The 20,601-nt window shown below is 40.7% G+C and overlaps 1 protein-coding gene across 1 annotated transcript; it reads right to left on the minus strand.

Moving 5' to 3' along the window:
- Window positions 1-2,753: 2,753 nt before the first annotated feature.
- Window positions 2,754-5,108, minus strand: LOC148040906 (legumin B-like). Its single transcript, XM_087687268.1, has 4 exons — window positions 4,671-5,108; window positions 4,324-4,523; window positions 3,719-4,162; window positions 2,754-3,456 (listed from the first exon to the last, which is right to left on the minus strand). Exons 1-4 carry the CDS (start codon window positions 4,981-4,983, stop codon window positions 2,911-2,913), a joined length of 1,503 nt encoding a protein of 500 aa, XP_087543394.1. The 5' UTR covers window positions 4,984-5,108; the 3' UTR covers window positions 2,754-2,910.
- Window positions 5,109-20,601: the final 15,493 nt, after the last annotated feature.

A 20,601-nucleotide genomic window follows, 5' to 3' on the forward strand; every position in this document is an offset into this window, starting at 1 on the left:
GATGTGATGATGGTATATGGCTGTCCCAAAGGCAGTATGGCTTGGATATGTTATCCAAGTATGGTATGACAGCATGTGAGACTCTTTCAGTACCATCGAAGCAAAATGTGAAGTTGAGTGCCAACGTTGGGGATGAGATAGAAGACCCTATTATGTTCAGGATGATAGTACAGAGTTTGATTTACATGACTATCACAAGGCCAGACTTAGCTATGCTATTAGTCTTGTCAATCAATTTATGCAGATGCCTAGAAAGCCTCATTTGGATGCAGTTAGACGTATATTGAGATATGTAAAGTCCACTTTACATTATGAACTTTTTTATGAGGCAGATAAGGACATACAGGTCTTTGGATACACAGATGCAGATTGGGCTGGTAGCATGTCAGATAGAAGATCTATAAGTGGATTCATGTTTTCCTTTAGTAGTGCAACAGTTACATGGAGCAGCAAAAAGTAACCTAAAGTTACTTTATCAAGTACAGAGGCCGAGTGTGGAGGTGTTGCTATAGCAGTATGTGAGGTGGTATGGTTGCAAAAGTTATTAGGTGATTTGGACATGCAAGGAGATAATCCAATTGTCGTTCATTGTGACAACATGAGCAGCATACAGCTAGCTAGGAATCTAGTGTTCCATGCTAGGACAAAACACATTGAGGTGCACTACCACTTTGTGAGAGAGAAGGTACTTGCAAGAGAGATTGACTTGGTATATGTCAGCACACAGGATCAAATAGCTAACATTTTCACAAAGGCATTGGGTGTAGAGAAGCTTCGAATGTACTTGCAAGAGAGATTAGTATATGTTAGCACACAGGATCAGATAGCTGACATTTTCACAAAGGCATTGGGTACAGAGAAGCTTTGAAAGTTCCCGAAGCTTACTTGGAGTTGCAGAGATAGAGTTGAGAAAGAGGGAGAGTGTTGAGATGGCAAGCTCAACACGTGCGGACATTGATGATTGACCGCCTGGCTAGATGGGTCCGCACGTCTACACTTAGCATGTTGGTGGTCATTATGAACTTATTACTTATTATATTTAATTTGTTACACCTACCTACAACTCGCAAAAGCATAGCGGCAATCGATTAGTGTAATCAGTTATGCACTGTTTGACTTAGTAGGCCACTTTCCTTTATGTTGTATCTTATCTATACTTTTGTACATTTTTTCGAACCTTAAGTGAGAGAGAAGAGGGGGGGCTTAATTTTAACAAAAGGGAAGGCGAGCTCTAATGAAAAAAGGGAGGGGAAAGAGATTTTACACATGAGAAAAAGGGGAAAGGAAAGGGCTTTGATTGAAAATAAGGTTTGAAAAAAATGCCGTCAATGAAAATAAGTAAAATATAATGCTAAAATATTTAACCAAACCCAACTAAATATAAAAAAAACACACTTACTAGCTTGTTGCTCGAAAGGAGTCTCAATAGTTACTCGGCAATCTAGAACATTTTACTTGGGCAGTTTAAATTTCTTACGAGCTAGGAAATTTTACTTGGGCAAATCTAGGACTATTAAAAAAGCTTTTGCTCTTTGCTCAAGAGAGCATCACTGCTTGTTGCTCAAAAGGAGTCGCAATAGTTACTTGGCAATCTAGGACACTAGGAATTACTTACTAGCTTGTTACTCAAAATAAAAGAGTGTCTCTGTCTCAGTGAAGAATCTACAAGTCCCTCTACCCCTTCCTACTATCCTAGTCTAACCCTCATTCAATAGATGAATAGAATTCAAGTCCCTCAAGTCCCTCTACCCCTTTCAAGTCCCTCTACCCCTTCCATCTTGACTCGAGTCTCATTCAATAGATGAATAAAATTCAAGTCCCTCAAGTCCCTCTACCCCTTTCAAGTCCCTCTACCGCTTTATCCGACTCAAGTCTCATAATCAACTCTCATTCAATAGAAGAATAGAATTCAAGTCCCTCAAGTCCCTCTACCCCTTTACTCAAACTCTCATTCAATAGTTGATACTAGACATGCTATTTCAAGTTCCTCAAGTCCCTCTACCCCTTTATTTATCCGACTGAACTCTCATTCAATAGTTCATACTAGACATGCTATCTAAGTTAGTGCAAGACGTCATTCAATAGTTACTTGGCAATCTAGTAGGACACTAGGAAAATAGTTCATACTAACATGCTATCTATGCTATGCTAAGTTAGTGTAAGACATCATTCAATAGTTACTTGGCAATCTAGTAGGACACTAGGAAATTTTAGTAGGACACTAGGAACATCTAGGATAGCTTGTTGCTCAAAAGAAGTCTCTAATGCTAGAGAATGCAATCGCTCAAAAGGAATCTATAATGCTAGTGAATTGCATTCTAGACATGCTATCTAAGTTAGTTACTTGGCAAATTGGGACACTGGAAATTACTTACTACCTTTGCTCAAATGGAAAGAGTATCTCAAGCGCTAGTAAATTGCATACTAGGAAATATTGCCCACTCATACTTTAAAAAAAGCCATAAGGCGCAACCCTTTTTTATCTAAGAGGGAGCCGTATGTAGGGGTGGTGTTTATTATATCCACATGAATTCTAAAATATTTATTGCATCTAACTTTAGCAACCCGCAAATATATTTATTGCAGACTGGAAGCATGTCTACACCAGTAAAAATCGTTCACCAATTTGTTTTAGAAAACTCCAAAAAAACGTTCGATGATTCTCATACTCCTCCAAAACGTTAAAAACTACCCCTCATAAGACACAAGGCAAGCAGATTAGCTAACAAAGAAATGTCCCAAGATTCTACGACTTAAAGGGAAAATTGTGTGCGCTTATTTGCATTGCTCCTCCAGCAGTATATACAACTTTCGTATCGTTGGTTGATGTAGATCGGGCTAGCTACCTCCAGCATAGTAAAAGTAGGAAGGAAGTTCCTATATATATATACATTTTCACGTCTGCCGAACCTATAAGGCAAAAGAGGGGCCAATCACCGCTTCTAGGTGAGAAGAGGAAGCACGTCCTCCACGACATGCTCCCCGGCCTCCAAGAACTCCCCCACCGCTTGCAGCGGCGTACCGTCCTCGCCCCCATCCTGCTAGGGCTTGCTCGCGCCGGCCAGGGCGGCGGCGGCCGCCACGTTTCTCTCGACCAGGAAATATGATCTGATCATCCTTGCGCCCCCGCACCAGCTCGTCCAAGGTATCCTCGTCCACACGAAGGGCATTTACCAGCACCTGCTTGGGTATGCCGCGATAGACCGAGTTCCTTCCAGCCAAGAAACTCTCGGACGGGGTGTCGGAGGTGATGATGTTGATCCACTCCAACCCGTCATCGCCAGCCACCTTGATGGCTGGGTGGAACTGCGGGATGGCCACCACCGATCCTTCTTGCACATCCTCGTTGAAAGCTGTCTCGCCATCACCCGTCGATACCTCGATCCTACCATTACCCCTAGTTATGTAGATAATTTGGTGCGCATTGTAGAAAAAGGCTGGAGCAAATATGGCATTCTGCACGAAACAATCATCACAACAAACAAGATTTGATTAGTACAATCGGCATTAATCACAGAAGGAGCGATTTCAAGAACCAAGATTTGCTGATTACAACAGTGAACATTTGCTAATTACGAACAGCATTAATCACAACAATCAAAATTCGATAATTACAACCCAAATCAAGAGTTTATCATCACAACAATTAAGAATTTGATTGATCATTACAACACAAAACAATGCTAATGTTTGTCATCATGAACTGAACCAAGCTTACCGACTTCAGACAAGTCTTTGCGACGCTGAATCCCACTGCACTCAATGCTGGTAATTTGTGTCGATTCACAAGCCGGGCCACACCTCCATCTCTCACATAGATGTCAGGCTCTTGTGCTTGTGTATCGTACTTAATCTCTTCGAAGTAACGGAAGCTAGTTCGGCCACCAGACACTTGTATGGCACCGTTCTCATTCTCATTGTCCCCACTGCGACGGGGAGACCCACAACGCAGCCGTTCCTCAGCGTCGTCACGTGGACGCCAAGCCTCTTCATCGAAAGTGATCTTGCGCTCTACCCTGATAATTGCAGCATCACTCTGGCGCTCTAGGATTGAGCGCACTGTGCCCTCGTCAACACCCCAAGCACTAGCCAGGGTTTCTTGTCTGAAGCCATGGAGAATGGACCCGAATCTCCCCTGTTTGGCACCAGCAAGGCCAAATTGCTGCAAACAGAGTCAAGGGAATAAATACAAGAGCATTAATGAATAACAGAGGAAATCGAAAACGTATACCATCCAAAAATTAGACCAAGAATTGCTTATCATATGTACTTGGCAGTGCTGAGCAGAGAGAGAGAGAGAGAGAGAGAGAAATTCAGTATTACCTGTACTGTCTGTCCTGGTCTTGTTCCAAAGGCCGTATCCGCAGCACACAGCACCCGATGACGCCTTTTGCCATCGTTGTACCACCAATAGACGGTACCTTTGGGCAAGGCAATCACATCATCCTTACTGACTCGGTGGATGAGCATGCGGCGACGGTACTCAGGATGCACAGGGAGGACGGCACCCACCCATCCCTCGCCTGCACAATCAGAAAAATCATCGCATGCATGATATTCTATAAAAAAATCAGACCATTACACAGCCACTATATATGCATGCATGATATTCTATGACAAATCAGAGAATTACACAGCCATATATATATATATGAACATATGCTGCATACCTTCCACTACCACGGCCACCTTGTCTGCATCGGAGTATTGGGGCAACAGGAGGCCATCCTCTTCGAGCTCGAGCTCCGCAAAGCCAAGATACGCATTCTGGAAAGCCTCAATGCGCTCGCTCCACACGCGCAGGGTGCCGCCCTCTGACCGCAGCTCCTCGCGAGCCTCTCGCAGGCCCAGCTCAAACTTCCCCCCTTTCTTCCTTCCATAACGATGACCACCTTGCTCATGCTGCTGCCCCGCCTCGACCCATCCGACGCCGAGCAGCAACGCTACCACTAACGTTGCCTGCAGCACTCCTATTCTCGCCATTGTCAAGATGGCGCGTCACCCCGGCTTGATCTTGGTAAGTGCTAGCAAATTCACCTCTGGCGTTTGCCTCTCTCACGGGTGCTGTATAAGCTGTGCACTCACTACTAGAATAGCTGCTGGTACTGTACGGGTCGGCCGTGATGATCAGGTCTACCCCTTATTTATACCCGTCTGATGATAGTTGCCGCCTTCGCTGGTTTGCTGCGTCCCCTGGTGTCCGGTTTGGAAAGTCTACGTCATCGTCATGCCCCTGATGCGTATTTGTCCTCGTTTAGAAACCTACTGTAGCGAACTGCCATCGCGTGCCCCTACCTGGCTTATCTGGGTCATCGCATGGTCCGCACACTGTTTCTTTTTCCTTTCAGGTTTCACCTCGAAAGGCTTGTAATTTCTTCGAGAGAGAATGTTTTTCTAATATAAGGGACTATTTGGGTAGTTGTTTACAGTGTTCCATTGGGTGTTGTCTTTCTTTCGAAGGACTTACACTCTCAACTTGTTCTCAACTTGTTTGCAGAGTTACACCTAACTAAGCTACTTTTGAAGTGAATAGATATTTTATTGTGCCTTTGGGATGTGGTGTGTAGGGTATGAACTCACACACCCCCATAACTCAACCCACCTCCAAACCGCTATGTCACAACCCCATTGGCACTTTGAAGTCCAAGTGTATATTTATGTTCCCAGGTCTATCAAGTGAACCATATAAACCTTCATAACTTAGGTGATAGGGGCATTAGCCTGGGGAAGGGCTCCTAGAGGATTTTGAATCATGGGTGCATATGCTAACATTTTCCTTTGTAATGGGACTACAAAGTTTTCATTGATAGAGCTTAATTGTAGTTTAAATAAAATCCTATTCCATTGTTTAAGAAGCACAAGCTTGAAAATAAGTTTGATGGTCGAACTCTACAAGCAAGCATGTAGAATCAATAAATACTCAATAGCTAGGGGTTGTTATGATCACTATAAAGCCACCAAAACCTTCTAAGCTCGTTGTTTGGTCTAGCACTATATTGCATGCAGATATAGTTAGTGGACCATATCATTTCAAGTGGTTATAGTTTTTCTTTCTCATGTTGTTTAGAGGTAATAGGAAAATATATTGCCTGTAAAGAAAATGTTTTAGAAAGGTGCTTCATTTTGGGGAGAATACATGATATATCTACTGCCATGAGAGCTTGTTGTCAATCCTCTTAATCAACTTGTACATGCATATGCTCTATTTAGGTTGAGTTTCATGATCTCTCTTCATTACTATGGCCTTTATCACATGGTAGTGCTTCAACTCTAAGTAAGATCCTCTTCTTCTGGTGCTCAAATCAGATGTTGGATGCGTACATAGCAAGTGCCGGAAGGACCCCAAGAACAAATAACTCTACTAAAACTCATAACATGATGAAGAATCGCGATGAATCATATCAACATGTATGGAGAATCGGATCTTGAAAAGTTGCCACTAATGACTTGCTTTATGAAGTGTTAAATGATCTCCCACTTTAACTAAAGAGATATGGAGAATGAGTCCAGCATGTAGAATCATGATGAATCATATCAACATGTATGGAGAATGGGATCTTGAAAAGTTGCCACTAATGACTTGCTTTGTGAAGTGTTAAATGATCTCCCACTTTAACTAAAGAGACATGTTGATAATGACTTGGATGTTTTGCTTATTAAAAGTAAGGTGGCGGCATGCACCTACACACACTAAAAGAGGCAAAGCATTGAAGAGTGGAAATGGAGGCATCACAATCTACAAAGATTGATGACTTTGAGGATGATGAGTCTCTACCCTTGTCTCATGAGATGATAGAGGAGGATGTACTGAATGATATGGTTCATAACTTATTCTATCAAGAATGAAATGAATTATGACATGAAGCATGATCATACTACTCAATTTTGCATGCATCGCTTGAATTGCTAGACCTTCAAAGAATTTATGGATGGAGGAATACAAGTTTGAATATACAAAGCAAGTACTTTGCTTTGTGCATTCAAAAGGAAATGGTCTTTGAGGATCATGAATGAGCACTCGTATTTTACAGAATGGGTGATGCGAGTAGGCATATTCCATGGTGGATTCCATGAGACCACGGTGGATTCCGTGAGGTTTTTAATTCCACGATGGATTCCGTGAGGTTTTGCAGTGGATTAAGTAATACTATACTTACTTGCTAGGGCTCGTACACAAGGTGGATTTCTTCTGCGAGAAGTTGACAGAGACGCCTGTCCTTTGCGGGCATCATGTTAATTTAATGTGCACGTGGGTGATTCCATACCGGATGATTCTGCAAAATACATATTTAAATTAATGGACGTTTATGAGTTTAGAGTGCACTCATATTAAATTAAGGTTAAGATAGAGTTTCAATCGATTTATTTATTTATAAGCTCAAGACTGCTAAGTATTCACTTTTATCGGTTTAATTTTTTAATTTTTTAACAATTGTGAACGCTTTAGTTGATGTGTAGAGCAGGCAATTGTGGCATTGGGAAGCACTGAGCGATGGCATGTATTCAAATTACCTAGAAGAAATTATCATTTTTTATGGGCACTACCTTATCATTAAAGGTGTGGCATTAATATTTATTTAGGCAAGCTTATTTATTAAAGCGCTTGACAAATATTTATTATTTTGTATGTGCATAGGCACTCAGCTTAAATATTTCATTATTGGACATTGTATGTAGACACAACCCGACTTTTGAGGCCCCCAACCGCTTTGTTCTTTATTTGGAAAAAAGTAAACACAAAAGCCAAAGCATGTTAATTGTAAATTGGGCTATTTTTCAGCTTGGAGATTAATAAATTTATAAATGCATACCTTGTGGACCGCTCACACAAGGCATGGGGAGAGATTGTACCTAATTTGTCTATTTTCTTCATGTCGTGCAAATCTTTCTTCTTGTTTTATGAGCTTTCACAGAGTTCTTTTGTGTTTGGGAACCTTCCAACACTCGCTATGTATGCATCCAGCATCCAATGCGCACCAGTGGTATCAGAGCGAGCTAAGATCAAGGGCTTCCAATCGCCTACCATTTCACGCGAAGTTGACGCTCCTAGAACAAACAGGCCCTACATGCAGTCTCGCAACAAATCGTCGATACCAACATGTTCATGGTAGTGAAGAACCCCTTCCTGTGCTGTCACATCGTGAGGAACCACTCTCTAGCGATGGAGGACCACTGGAAAAGCTCCTTTAGCAAGACGTTTTTCTCAAAGAAAAAGAGAAGCAAATTTTATTAGTTTGGAGATTATAAAGCTTAATAGGCTTTATAAAAAGCTTAACTTCTTAAATTTCAAAATCTGCAACAGCAGCATGTTCTTGACGGCGTCAAATCCGTCAACAACGTCCTTTCATCTTGATTCATTTTTTTTGTCTGAAATTATTAAGCTTATCATAAAGCTTAAGCTTATTAAGCTTTCTAAAGCTCAAAGATTTCAATCTTTAATCCCCTGCATGGCAAATGTTCACAATGAGCTCTTTCCCGAATCAATCCGGAACTGGTTTTGCAACTCCAACAAGCCCCTGTTCATACCTGCACCACTTGATAGAGACAATTTCCATCAAGCAAATTGTTATATGCAGTCTACACGGAAGAAGTATTCGTTGGAAGAAGACCTTCATCAAATACCGTATCCGCAAAAGAAGCAAGGTTGCAAAAAGCCATTTTTTTAAAAAAAGGAAGCCTTGTAAACCCAAACTTGAGCTACGATCATCCTTTTAACAAGATTTTGCATGTGTGAGGTTGTTTGAGATTTTGTAGGATGTCTAATCAAACCATGGAAGATTTTATGGCTGAAGGTGATTTACTAAAACTGACGATGGAGCCAAAATTGGACCTAATTATGATGCAACTTCAAGAGGAATGAAGAGCACATCAAACTTTGCAAGCTCATTTGGCTACTCTTCAATGATCCAATATCGATCAAGATGGAGCGCACGCGAAGATGTTATTTGACGTACAATCGATGTGACACTTGAAGTAGAGTCTATTAGGAAAGAAGCCAAGATAAGTAAAAGAAATTTCAAATTCTGTACTTTTAATGGGCTACGTGACAGAAAAAAATTTCTCACTTTTATTAGTCACTTTGATTATTATTTCCATGAAGAACAATATGTTGAAAAAGATAAACTCAAATGTATCACCGACTACGTAGTGGACAGAGCATCATTATGGTGGGCTGTTGTCCGCAAGAGTATATTTGATTGTCCTACTACTTGGGAGGCCTTTTAAAAGAAAATTTTGCAGAATTTTCTTCCGCCTCAATTTCATGAAAAAGAAAACAAATAGTGGGATCTTGTGCAACAAAGAGATCGTGAGCCTATTCTGTAATACACTGAGCGTTTCTAGAATACCTTATTGCAACTTCGAATGCTTGAAGATGTTCTTGAGGTGATCCACAAGTGTAAGTATATGTCGAGTTTGCTGAGACACTTCTATGTGGAAGTGAGCATGTTCAAGCCAAAGACTTTAGAGGATGCAATTTCTTTGACCCATGATGTTGAAGACGAAATTCGTGGATGAGAGAAGCGACAACAAAAGTTTCCAACTAACGATAACTTCAATACAAAATAAAGTAATTCTAACTTTCAAAGATTCAATCAAAATTCCTTTGTTCCTTCTTTTCTGTAAATCCTGGATACAACTCCCTGCTTTATCAACAAACACAAATTCAAATCTTAAGCCATCTTTTCAACCAAATCCCAACATACCCAAACTTCCAGCCATTACCAATAATCACTACAAGAGGAAGGCCCTATAGACGCGCAGTGTACACGCGAAATAGCGGGCTCATTTATAAGCGCATGTGTCAGCGTGTCTATTCACGCTAGTATACAAAATACGTCTATATACCCGCATTTATAAACGCACATATTTTTCATTTCTCATAAAGTACATATATATGCGAAAATAAATGCACATATATATGCGAAAATAAACGCGCCTATACCGTGCATCATAATTGATTGTTGGATTGTCATCAACTATCTTTATGTTGGTAGCATTGCCATATATTGGTTTTGAACGATTAGATATGGGGATGACGTGCCACCATTGGTTATTATTTACCATTGGGTGATACACAACCTGCATTTAAAAAACAAAAAGTAAGAAACTTAGATATTTATTGTATTTTGAGAATGTATTAAGAAGTAATATATATAAAGATAAATAGCTTCTAATATACCTGCTCGCATTGTTGAGGTAGTATGAATGTGTCATTCTTGCCTTGGTGAAATTTTGTAGAGTCAATCACGACAAAACCACTTGGATGACGTCTAATTGTGCAATGCTCACCCGTTGTTACTACTTCTTTAAACCACTTCACATCTAGTACATATATAAAAAATCGTCTAAAGTCAAGCTTCAAAATATCTTGGATCAAGCCACAATAACCTTCCATGGTGCCATTGCTATTCTGGAAGTTTGCAAGGATAGCACAATCCTGGGTATTTCTCTTATCATCTATACGTTGAGTTCGAAAATGTTTGCCTTCACACCAAATAGCATTGATCAATATGCACTAGTAGTACATTGTTGAGATCATATTAAAGATTTAGTTAAAGATGAAACATGTGAAATTATTATATCATATATAACTAAAGATAATTTAATTATAAGTATGTCTCACCTTTGATAAGCAACCTCGTGCGTATTCCACCTCCTCTTGCGATATATCCATCACCTCCTCTTTTTCATATTCTCCATTTCTTCTGTAGCCAATCTATATCAATATGACGTGGAAGCGCACTTAAATGTTTTGGATATGGAACATTACGTCCATGTCTAGCACGAAATGCTTGCCTTTCGCTTACTCTTCTTGCCCTTGCTTCTTTATATAGTGTCACCCATTTGCTCATTACTTCGCTGTTAAGCACACAAAATACATTTAACTTACGAAGTTCCTCTTTCATTAGCACTTTGCTCCTTCCTTTTCCTTGAGGTATTATAGAGGTCATCCTCAAATCTTCATCATCACACATACATTTGATTTTCTGTCGTAGCCAAGCGTCTCGATTGTGAAGACGCAATGTCTCATCCCCACTGGAGGGTGTCATGTTTGTTGACTCAACATGTCCCATACCAGTAGAAGATGACGACATAATTACACATGAATCATAAGGACATATATGATTTCATTTAGTATATATGTCATATTCCCTAAATGCATTGATACTTACAACATGGAGGCAAACATTTCGATATTGAAAGACTAGGAAAGTCATGTCATGTTGATCTAAAAACAACCAAAAGCTAGCATCTAATTAGTTTAATTGTAACTGCGGGTCTATCAGCGCGTGTAATATGTCCTATCTGCACATATACACGCACAATTGCACACGCTTACAGACGTGCCACACAAATATTAAAAAAATATAAAAACTTTTGTGGCTTTCTTTTCAAACCAACGCTTTCGTGCGTTTTTTGCGTGTTTTCTGCAGTTCGAGCTCGACATCACTAATCATATCTATCACTTCATGAAGACAATGAGGGAAGGGACTAAGAGCAAAAAGATGATAGGAGGAAGGAAGAGCCAAAGAGTAAAGAACAAGAGCCAAACAGCAAGGAAGAGAAGAAGATTCAAGCAACTTACCAAAGGAAAGGAGGAGGACAAGGAGCTTGCAACCTAGCTGCCACCCGTCAGAACAAGCAAAGAAGGTGAGTTCTTCTTCTCTCTCTCAATCTTGTTTGCTTTCTCTGTCTGTTTCTCTCTCTCTCTCTCTCTCTCTTTACATGCTATAGACTACCATCTATGGAGGTTTTTTTGCGCGTTTTTAAACCAAGTTTGAAAAAAATGGTCCGACTGTGTGTGTCTGTTAGCATGTCTGGATGACAGTGTAGACGCAAGTATAGACACGAAAATAGACGCACTGATAGATACATACAGAGACGCAAATATAGATGCAACATATAAGATGTTTTATCTGCACAGGGTAATATGATTTTTCTTGTGTAGATGTGGAATCCTGGATCTTCTAGCACTGATCCTGAGTTGGAACGCATGAACAACACCTTAGCGGAGTTTTCTAGAGGTGTTAGTAGCTTTTTTGGAGGTTTTCCAAACAAGGAGCAATTCATGGGGGAGATAACCAATTATCTTGGTCACCCTCCCACTGCAAAGGAGGTTTTCAGTGCCATGTCTGGAACACCTATCACATCTTTGCCTAGCACTGCCACACAAACACCAAACCTTGGCACACATCTACTAACAGGTACTCCACGCACTATGCATACACACAGATCAGCTGATGCACAGGAATCAACTGAAGTTGGTGCGCAGATCGGACGCAGATAGCTCACGTGGTGAATCCCGGAAGGTCCCCAAGAACAAAGTACTCTACTTTTTAGCACAAAAACCCATGTAAAAGCAAGCACGACATGAGACAAGAGACAAATGGGTTCAATCTCCCCCATGCCTTGTGTGTGCGCTTCACAAAGCATGTATTTTATGTATATTTCCAATCTTCATGCTCAATAATAGCCCAATTACAAAAATATGACAAGCTTTTAGCTTTTGAGTTTGCTTTCTACAAAAATAGTAAAATAAAGCTAATGGACGGTGCCCATAGTGTCTGGCACGCCCAATCTCAATGTCCAAATAGAAATAACATATCCAGGCGCATAAGCGCATACAAAATAATAATAAATAATCGATGTCTCAATAGACATAACAAAATATAGGCGTGGCGCCTATCAAAATCTAATCCAAGAGTAAGTCGAAAACCCGCTAGACTCCAATGCTTTCCTCCGCCACTGCTGCTATCTCTACACATCAACTGAAGCATTCACAATCGTTAGTAAAATAACACAATTAAACCGACAAAAGTGAATACCTAGCAGTCTTCAGCTACATAAATAAATCAACTGGTTAGAAATAAATCCTAACCTTAATTTATTACGAGTGCGCACTCTAAACTCATAAACGTTTATTAATTTAATATGCATTTTGCAGAATCACCCGGTATGGAATCACCCATGTACACACTAAATTAATGAAACGCCCAAAAAGGACAGGCGTCCCCATCAACTTCTCGCACAAAGAATCCTCTTTGCGTATGAGCCCCGGTCATCTAAGTTTACGGAATCCACCGTAAAACCTCACGGAATCCACCGTGGAATATGCCTCCTAGCATCATACCCCCGGGGTGGGATAGCAATTGACCTCACGGAATCCACCGTAAAACCTCACGGAATCCACCGGGGAATATGCCTCCTGGCATCAGAAGTACATGGATCAGCCGAAGCACGTGCATCTGCAGAAGCACTTGCATCGAGTGAGGTAGAGGATAGTGCCCGTTGTCGAAGGAGGAGGGAGAGTTGTGTGGGAGGAGGAGGAGGTCGAGGGCTTTGTGGGGGTTGCCTAGGAGGTGGCTCTCGATCACCCTCACCGGAAAATGAGAGAGGTGAGCCTCCACAAATGTACTACTCTTTCACTGATGTTGGTGGTATCTTGCAATATGACTCTGAGGGGAGGGAAGTGATAGCCTACTTGAGGAGTGTCGTGCATGCCACATACAAAGATTGCATGATTCCCTTCAAGTACCGAAAAAATGGTTTGTGGCAAGAGGTGCTGCGGGCAGTACATAGATGGTACCCTAATCCCAAGAATTCACGATTCTCAGATGATTGGGGACGGTCAAAGGTGAGAGACGTGCTTCATAACAAGAGGTCTCACCTTATGACGTGCGCCAAGGAGTCACTGCGGAGACAAGATCAGGGGCTCCCTGGATATGGTAAACCACCCATTTGCCACCGCAGGGAGTGGAAAGAGGCTAAGAAGAGAGCAGCAGAGAAAATGACAAGTCGCTAGCATGTAGAGGCACGATGTATCCAGATGGCAACCATGGGATCGTCGCATAATGGATCAGGTGGCAGGGAGTCATGGGAGGCTGTGTTTGTAAGTATTATTTGATTTCTTTTTTTAAATTAAATTTTTTAATTTGTTTCACTTCATTATGTAGTGCATTCTAATACGTTGTATGTTCAAATTTTTTTGTAGTATCATATCGTTGGTAGGATGCCTACTCCTAGAGAGGTAGGGTACCATCGAGGTCATAACCAAGCGTCCACTTGGTAGCATTTCTAGAGGAGGGACTCATTACGAAGGAGCAATATAATCGTGCCATGAGGATTCCACAACCATAAGAGGTATGTTTTATTTTTTACATGAAAAGTATAGGTAACTCTAATTTATTGTTTGTAATGGTATTTATATACCTTAATCCTTTGTGTAGGCAAACCCTGATGCAGTTGAGGATAGTGAAGGGGGGACTAGCAGTAGTGGTGGCGGCAGCGGTAGTAGCACAGGCAGCGGTGGTGGTAGCGATGATGATGCCTCTTCTGAGGAGATGTAGAGGAGCCCCATGCATGCATGCCTCCCCTTGGCTTGTAGTTTTTATTTTTGATATGTATTACTTTCAGCTAGTGCTTGCGACCATGACCATGCTTGAGGTCACAAGCACTAGAACTCATCATGTAAAAACGTTTCATCTATATATATGAAATTTCGTATTCTACATACATTGTTTTGTTTTCAGTACAAAAATCTTCGAAATAATCTTTCTCTGTTTTCCCTAAGCATACAATTTGATGTTGATGGGGGGAAAAAAACCAGAGAGCATGTGGCATACTCTCTGGTTTTTTTTTCACACCTCTATTTTGTGTGTCTATCAGTGCATCTAAATTGCAGGATAAATGTGCGTCTATTCTCGTCAAAAACTTGTAGAGTAAACGCTTTTTTAGACGCGCATATACACGCGTGTATAGCGCACAATATGAATATATCTATTTTTTTTATAAATATGATTATATATTTACGTAGCGTGTCAATATGCGCATCTATATGGACATGTAACTCTGACTATAAGCGTGCTTTTAGACGTGAAATTTTAGACACAGTAGTAGATGCGGTAATAAATGCGGCTGACATTTTTTGACACAGTTCAAATATTGTGTCTACAAGTGCGTCTATGGAGCCTTTTTGTTGTACTAAATATTTCCAAAGCCAAGCTTATAGTTTGCTACAAGTGTCAAGGACCTAGATACTTAGCAGTAAACTGTCAATATCCAAGAAGCCAACTGTTCAAATCAACTACTTGGGAGCAACTGAAGACGAAGACCATGAAGAAATGCCAAATTTCATAGAAGATGATGATGATATCGCTACTACTTTAGATATTTTACCAAGTATATCAACTACAATAGAAACGAGGCATAGACGCGCAAAGTTGGGCGCATCTATCATTGCGTCTATATGTGCGTGTAAAAGAGCATGTAAATAGACGCGAATTTTGCGTCTATATATCCGCGTAAATAGACGCGAATATAGATGCATCTTCAGACACGTAATTATTTGATCACCTGAAATTGGACTTAATATAATAAAAAAACCAGAGTTAATAATTATTTTTGCATTTCTCTCTAATGAATGGCAGTTCCTCCAATTGACAAGCCTGATATAAGTAATTAGCGGCAAGCGACAGAAACCTTATTATACAATTAGTAGCAAGCATTGCATGTATCTCGTAATTTCTCTACTTGAAGATGATAAAAAATACTTTCTTTTTATTATGGAAAATTCAATTTAGCTTTAAACTTGACTATTGAATCTTGAGTATGCACGTGTGCGCATGATAAAAACCATAGAATTAAGAATACACATTGAATCATTAAGCAAATTAAGTATGTTACAGTGAATGATCTATCTCATCTTCAATGAGATCAGCCCTTGCTAAACTATCTACTTCTAGGTCTATGTTACCAAGAGGTAACGAAACAAATAAGTCTATCCCACTATTAGATGTGTTGCTATATTGCTCAATAACTTTATCAATATCATCGATAATCACATGATTGTCCTCTTTTGTTTTTCCTTGAACATCCTCGCGAGGTTCATATTGTACTATATCACGCATATCATCCATTATGGTGTCAGCATGTACATCATCATTAATTGTTGGATTGTCATCTGCTATCTCTATGTCGTTAATATTACCATATATTGGTTTTGAACGATTAGATATAGGGATGACATACCACCATCGGTTATTGTTTACCATTGGATGATACACAGCCTGTATTTGAAAAACAAAAGCAAGAAACTTAAATACTTATTATATTGTGTATATATATCACATGTATACATATAAAAAAATTAGCTTTTGCATATATACTTGCTCGTATTGTTGAGGTAGTACTAATATGTCATTCTTGTTTTGGTGAAATTTTGTAGAGTCAATGATTATAAAACCACTTGGATGACGTCTGATTATGCAATGCTCACCATTTGTTACCACTTCTTTGAACCACTTCATATCCAGTACATATATAAAGAATCGTCTGAAGTCAAGCTTCAGAATATCTTAGATCAAGCCACAATAACCTTCCATGGTATCATTGGCATCCTCGAAGTGAGTAAGGACACCACAATCTTGGGTATTTCTCTTTTCATCTATACATTGAGTTCGAAGATGTTTACCCTCACACCAACGCTACAAGGGAATGGGGCAATAGCGACGGCTATTTGCGACGCAAAAAAGCGGTGTCACTAAAAGCGTCGCTATATGCGTCGCTATTTGCGTCTCTATTTGCATCTCTATTTGCGTCGCTATTAGCATCGCTATATGCGTCTCTATTTGCGTCGCTATTTGCGTCTCTATTTGCGTCGCTATTTGCATCGCTATATGCATCGCTATTTGCGTCGCTAATAGCGACGCAAATTAGCGACGCAAATAGCGATGCATATAGCAACACATATAGGGACGCTAATAGCGACGCAAATAGCGACGCCGGTCTGGGGAAAAAGTTTTGAAAACTCGAGCGTAACATTTGCCGAGAAAACATTTGCGAGAAAGAATGAAAGAGAGAGCGAGAGAGCTTAAAGCTTTGCGAGGGAGAGAGAGAGAGAGAGAGAGAAAGAGGAAGAGGGAGAGCGAGAGAGAGAGAGAGAGAGAGAGAGAGAGAGAGAGAGAGCTCATCACCATGCTGTCGCCGCTATATATGAAGAAGAAATAGAAGTGTGCAACGGAGAAGGGAGGGAAGGTGCAAAGAGAAGGTACAAAGGGTTTCATCTTCAGGCCTTTGAGGTAGGTACATTGCCTCTTCTTGCTTTATTTTTGTGTTATCTTGTTTTCTTTTTTTGTTTTTCTTTGCAAAGAGATACATGGAAAGAGAGGGAGGGAGGAACGAAAGGAGAAGAATGAAGGGAGAGAAAGAGAGAAAAAGGTAGAGAAAGGAAATAAAGAGAAAGAGGAAGAGAGAAATGAGAGATGAAGGGAGGGAGAGAGGATGAGTGAGAGAAACAACGAGAGAGAGAGGGGAAAAAAAAAGAGAGAGGAAACAAAGAAAGGGAAATAGAGAGATAAAGAGAGGGGGAGAGAAATAGAGAGAGGGAGAGGGGAGGGGGAGAGAAATAGAGAGAGGGAGAGGGAAGGAAGAGAGGAGGAGGACGTAGAAAAGAAGGGTGAGGTAAAGAGAGGAAGGAGAGTGAAAAGAAGATAGAGAGAGAGGGAGACAGAGAGATAGAGAGAAAAAATAGAGAGCGAGAGAGAGGGAGAGAGAAATAGGAAAACAATGAGAGAGAAGGTTAATAAAGAAAAGTAAAGGGAGAGGGGGGAGAGAGAGATAAAGAGAGGTGGGGTGACATTTCTTTCAATATCTTTGTTTCTTAAGCTTTTTATTTTCTATCTTTGATTTTCTTTGCAATGAGATGAGTTGAGTGAGAGTGGGGAGGGAAGGAGGGAGAGAAATAGAGAGAAGAAGGGAGGGGAAGGAAGAGAGAGATGGAGAGAAATAAAAAACAGGAGAGAGAGGGGCTTCATAAAAATTTGTCAAAACTCGAGCATGGCATTTTACAGGTTTGTAAAAAAGCAAGAGAGAGAGAGAGAGGCCATTGCCAATGCCACCATCCATGAAGAGAGAGAAGACAAGTGTAAAGGAGAAGGAAGGAACTCCCGAATGAGAAAAAAATGAGAGAAGTACGAAGGGATTCTTCTTCAAGCTTTGAGGTAAGTGCATTATCTATTTTCTCTTTGTTTTTCTCTTTTCTTTACTTCTCTCTTTCTTTTTGTTGATGAATAGTGTATTGAGAGAAGAAGTGAGAGAGATCAACATGTACAAGGGAGATTGAGAGAGAGAGAGAGAGAGAGAGAGAGAGAGAGAGAGGTCGCTGCCACCGCCAATCCACCACAAAAAGAGAGGGGACAACTGCAAAGAAGAAGGAGCGAGCCCGTGAAGGAGAAGAAGAAGAAGGAGAGAAGCGCGAAGGGATTCTTCTTCAAGCTTTGAGGTAAGTGCATTATCTATTCTCTCTTTTTTTTTCTCTTTGTTCTTCAAGCTTTGAGGTAAGTGCATTATCTCTTCTCTCTTTGTTTTTCTCTTTTCTTTACTTCTCTCTTTCTTTTTGTTGATGAAGAGTGTATAGAGAGAAGAAGTGAGAGAGATCAACGTGCGCAAGGGAGATTAGAGAGAGAGAGAGAGAGAGAGGTCGCTGCCACCGCCAATCCACCACAAAAAGAGAGGGGACAATTACAAAGAAGAAGGAGGGAACCCGTGAAGGAGAAGAAGAAGAAGGAGAGTAGTGTGAAGGGATTCTTCTTCAAGCTTTGAGGTAAGTGCATTATCTATTCTCTCTTTGTTTTTCTATTTTCTTTACTTCTCTCTTTCTTTATGTTGATGAAGAGTGTATAGAGAGAAGAAGTGAGAGAGATCAACGTGCGCAAGGGAGATTGAGAGAGAGAGAGAGAGAGGTCACTGCCACCACCAATCCACCACAAAAAGAGAGGGGACAATTGCAAAGAAGAAGGAGAGAACCCGTGAAGGAGAAGAAGAAGAAGGAGAGTAGCGCGAAGGGATTCTTCTTCAAGCTTTGAGGTAAGTGCATTATCTATTCTCTCTTTGTTTTTCTCTTTTCTTTACTTCTCTCTTTCTTTTTGTTGATGAAGAGTGTATAGAGAGAAAAAGTGAGAGAGATCAACGTGCGCAAGGGAGATTGTGTGTGAGAGAGAGAGAGAGGTCATTGCCACTGCCAATCCACCACAAAAATAGAGGGGACAACTGCAAAGAAGAATGAGGAACCCGTGAAGGAGAAGAAGAAGAAGAAGGAGAGAAGCGCGAAAGGATTCTTCTTCAAGCTTTGAGGTAAAAATATTATATCTTCTCTCTTTGTTTTTCTCTTTTATTTACTTCTCTTTTTATTTTTGTTGATAAAGAGATGTATAGAGAGAAGAAGGGAGAGAGATCAACACAAGGGAGATTGAGAGAGAGGGAGAGAGAGAGAGAGAGAGAGAGAAGCTGCCATTGCCACTACCATTGCCACCACATCCACTAAAAGAGAGGAGACAACTATAAAGGAGAAGCCAACCTCTGTCTCTTCTCCATCTTGCCCTCCCCGAGCTTGCATGGCAGGCACCAAGCAAGCATGTCCCCGTTTCTCGGCCATGGAGAGGCCTCATGCCAAAGCCCGCCACCTGGAGTACAAGGTGGAGCCTCCTCTAGTGCAGCAACAGGTACTTCCCATAGAGCACAACAACCACCAGAGAAGAAGAGGATATGGAAACGAGGCACGAGTGTGAGACAGCCCACCAGTAGGAAGGTAGACTGCTACAGCTATGACGATAGAAAGAAGAGCCTACATGATGTACTACATGTACCTTCTATTACCAAGAATCTATTGTCAATTGGACAGATGGCAGAACGAAATTTGCAAGAATCTAGTGTCGGTTGGATAGATGATTTCAACTGATACACATGGCTGTACATTCGAAAGTACAAGGATGAGGTACTCGATGTCTTTAAGAAAATGGGTTTATAAAGAGAAATGCAAGTCAGATGGTTCGTTAGAAAGGTATAAAGCCCAGCTCGTTACAAAGGGATATGCACATCAATACAGCCTAGATTATGAGGGGACTTTCAGCTCGGTTGCTAAGATGGAAATGGTGAGAATAGTCATTGCATTAGTGGCTTCTAAGGGCTGAAAATTATGAAAAGTGGATGTCAAAAATGCATTCATGAATGGTGACTTGCTTGAAGAGGTATATATGGAGTAGCATGAGGGTTATGTATACAACCTGAGGTGTATATGGATACGAGCTAGCAACCCCGTCTATCATGCTAGATCTAAACACATAGAGATTCATTACGATTTCATCAGAGAAATGGTACTTGTAGGACAGATTGATCTACTTCATGTGAAGACACAAGACCAGGTAGCCGATATCTTTACCAAATCACTTGGTAAAGAGAAATTTGTTTGTTTCATGGATCTACTTGGAGTACAGTAACTAATCTGAGCTCAAGAAATGGAGTTTGAGAAGGGGGAGGATGAGCTTGATTCTTTTGATCTTAAAACACCTCCATCCATTGAGATTGAGGGTGAAGACAAGAAAGAAGAGATAGAAGATGACTTAGACGTAGATAAAAACAAAAAGGAAGAATAGAGCTTAGAGACACTACCACTCCCTATATAAGGGCTTCTGGCTCCAACACCATGGTATAACTCTTATAGATGTCCAAATGCGCCCCCAAAAAGACTTGAACAATGTTGAAATAAGCTGGAGTGAGCAGAAGATCAATGGGACTTATTCATACCTCAGGGTTCTGACTATAATG

Source organism: Lygodium microphyllum, chromosome 1 (assembly GCF_053477565.2).
Source record: "Lygodium microphyllum isolate KBCC chromosome 1, Lygodium_microphyllum_v1.1.10, whole genome shotgun sequence".
NCBI lineage: Eukaryota > Viridiplantae > Streptophyta > Polypodiopsida > Schizaeales > Lygodiaceae > Lygodium > Lygodium microphyllum.

Coding starts and splice junctions, on each gene's coding strand:
- LOC148040906 (XM_087687268.1), bottom strand. CDS start 4,983: ATGGCGAGAATAGGAGTGCTGCAGGCAACGTTAGTGGTAGCGTTGCTG. Junction 4,524..4,670: donor GGTGGCCGTGGTAGTGGAAG/GTATGCAGCATA, acceptor CTGATTGTGCAG/GCGAGGGATGGGTGGGTGCC. Junction 3,457..3,718: donor CAAAGACTTGTCTGAAGTCG/GTAAGCTTGGTT, acceptor TGTTTCGTGCAG/AATGCCATATTTGCTCCAGC.